Source organism: Oratosquilla oratoria, chromosome 39, assembly GCF_046742065.1.
Source record: "Oratosquilla oratoria isolate Oo_2021 chromosome 39, ASM4674206v1, whole genome shotgun sequence".
NCBI classification, from domain to species: domain Eukaryota; kingdom Metazoa; phylum Arthropoda; class Malacostraca; order Stomatopoda; family Squillidae; genus Oratosquilla; species Oratosquilla oratoria.
The window spans coordinates 15278211-15280710 of NC_134815.1; the positions used below are offsets into that span (position 1 = coordinate 15278211).

The window sequence follows — 2500 nt, forward strand, 5'->3', positions numbered from 1 at the left end:
TTCAGTTTTGACAATCTCTCCTCATATGACAGTTTTGAAAGTGTTGGGGCCGTCTTCGTAGTTGCTCTCTGGATTCTTTCAAATTTCTTTATATTCTTTTTGGTACTGGGTGACCATAGTGTCGCAGCATACTCCAGTCTAAGTCTTATCAGTATGACTAGTATTTTTTTCACCATTTTCACCAGCACAGATTTGGCTCTCGCCTCCCTGTCTGCGGAAGTGTAGGGTCCAGGTAAGCCCACTGTCCAGTCTGGTATCCAGAACACAGGCATGATCTTTCACTTGGATATTTGTGTTGTTTGTCTTAAGAGGAGTGTTCGTGATTGTTCTATTGTTTTTTCTGCAGTGGATGTATATAGCTTTGCATTTCGACACGCTGATCTTAATGCGCCACTGTTGCTCCCGTGCGTGTGGGCACACGCATGGTCTAGGATAATCTGCATTACGTGTAAAGCTCCTTCCAGCGTTTTGTGTCTGTTAATGTGATTAGTCTCGTCCGCATACGAAGGAGTAAGAGCCTGCTTGCCCTGGGTAAGCCGGCTCTAGTAGGTCATTCGTAAATACATTGTATAGATTGGGGGAAAGGACTGACCCCTGAGGTACTCCAGCCTCCGGCACAAAAGGTTGAGACAGGCAGCCCCACTATTCTTATTGTCCTGTCATCCATGTAATTGCAGAACAACCGTTTGAACGGCAGGACAAAGTCGAAATAGTGGTACAATTTGTACTTACAGCCTTCATGCCAGACAGTAACGAATACCTTTTCCACATCCTTACAAACCAAAATGGACGTACCAGGTCGTCCGTTTGGTGGTCTTTGAACCCACTAAGTCATCATGGGAATGACGTCTTCTGCAATGTGCTCTGATCGAAAACCGAACTGACAGTCTCTCAGCACACTTTTCACCTCCAAGTACCTGGTAATTCGACACCAGAGGACATGCTCGAACACCTCATCAAAGAACTCTAGAAGGGAGATGGGCCGGTAAGAAAGGGGGGCCGAGGTAGGTTTCCGAGGTTTGGAAATGAGGAAAGTATAGAAGGTATTGAAAAGGTGTGGGAAGTATCCAGAGGCAGGTGAACTACTGTATAATGTTCTCGTGTTTACAATTATGTTTCTAGTATGCGTTAGGGTAGGTGTGCAGCAATGCCTGAAGGGCCAGAGGATTTTATTTTATTGCGTAAACCCTTTATCTAACTGAGAGAGATCAATAGTGTTATCGGGAGTGAGGTCACTACAGCTATTCATAAAATATTAAATCTGTGCAAGGTGTGAAAGCAATGTGGTCCTTACACAGGATGGGGCTTAAAGATCTCACTCCATGCTGAGACAAGTCGGTCATCTTGGTGTTGAGGAGTGCGTGCAGTGGTTGAGATGGTTGATGACCTTAGATCAAGGCTCGGAGCACTCTTCCAACTGTTGTTTGACAATCCTCTAGATGTTGGAAGGGCCAATCGCACAGGAGCCGAAGAGCGAAGACATAAGTTGTCCCTTATCACGAATTGAATCGATAGAGAGGGACTCCTTCAGACTCCTCTGCAGCCAGTGCAAGTCTTGTAGGATAGTGTCACGGGCATCTGAGGGTGTCTGTACAAAGTCTGTAAGCCTGTTCTGTAGTGTAAATCGAAGTCTGTCAGTGCACATAGAAACGATGAACGTAGCAACCTTGTGATACTTTGTTCTAGGAATGTGCTTTTTTACCGTATCTGAATGGTTTGAGTTTGTGTGTCTCGTTTATATATTGGTTTGCTGTCGTATGATTGGTTAGTGAGGAGAGTTCCCCATCGAAAGCGGCGTTCCTGGTTGGCTGCACCTTAGCCAATAAGAGTCGTGCGGAGAAAAGGGAGAATTTGCAGGGCAAAAAATTGTGTTCATAGATGGTTTTAAATCTGCAATGTAGATGACTTCAAAGTATACAAGTTGTTCTTTCTATATTCTGGAAGGTGAAGGGTGTTTTTATTTAATGTTGTAGTGGTTTTTTATGTCTTCGTTTAGTAGGGGGCAGGTTAACTCACTTATCCTGGCCACCACGTGTGTATATTATTCATCTCGTTGGCACCCCTTCGGTAAGGAATGGATTATAAAATCTCAATTAGAGCCTATCTCGATTCACCGCTGCCACACCAGGTGGCACTTTTCCTTTTAACCTTGGCCGCCACCAGGCTATTTGATGCAACTCCGCAGCGCCTCAGTATCGAAGAGGTAACAACCCATCTTGTTCAACCCCTTCCGTGTTGGGTAGTACTTTTCCTCGATGGTCGGGAGTAGCTTCAAGAAGATCCACCACATCATCCCCATCTGGTCCTAGGTCTTCTACCTGGTCTCACCACCTCCCTTCGGCGGCGTTTTATGGCAGTTCCAACGAGGAGGAGGAGGAGGAGGAGGAAGAGGAGGGACATTGATCTCCGCTTTAGCAGAATGGCGGGAAGCATCCTGACCAGTATTAATATCTCCTGCACAACATCACCAGGGACTTCAGTGAAAAGATGTTCCACGAAG

At 45.6% G+C, this 2500-nt stretch overlaps 1 protein-coding gene across 1 annotated transcript in view; it reads left to right on the forward strand.

Annotated features, from left to right (window-relative positions):
* The first annotated feature begins 2419 nt into the window (after positions 1-2419).
* LOC143020163 (uncharacterized) overlaps positions 2420-2500 on the forward strand; it is a 17001-nt gene continuing 16920 nt past the window's right edge. The window contains exon 1 of the mRNA XM_076176326.1: positions 2420-2500. This exon is cut by the window's right edge and continues 4 nt beyond it. Coding sequence (XP_076032441.1) covers positions 2420-2500 — 81 coding nt within the window.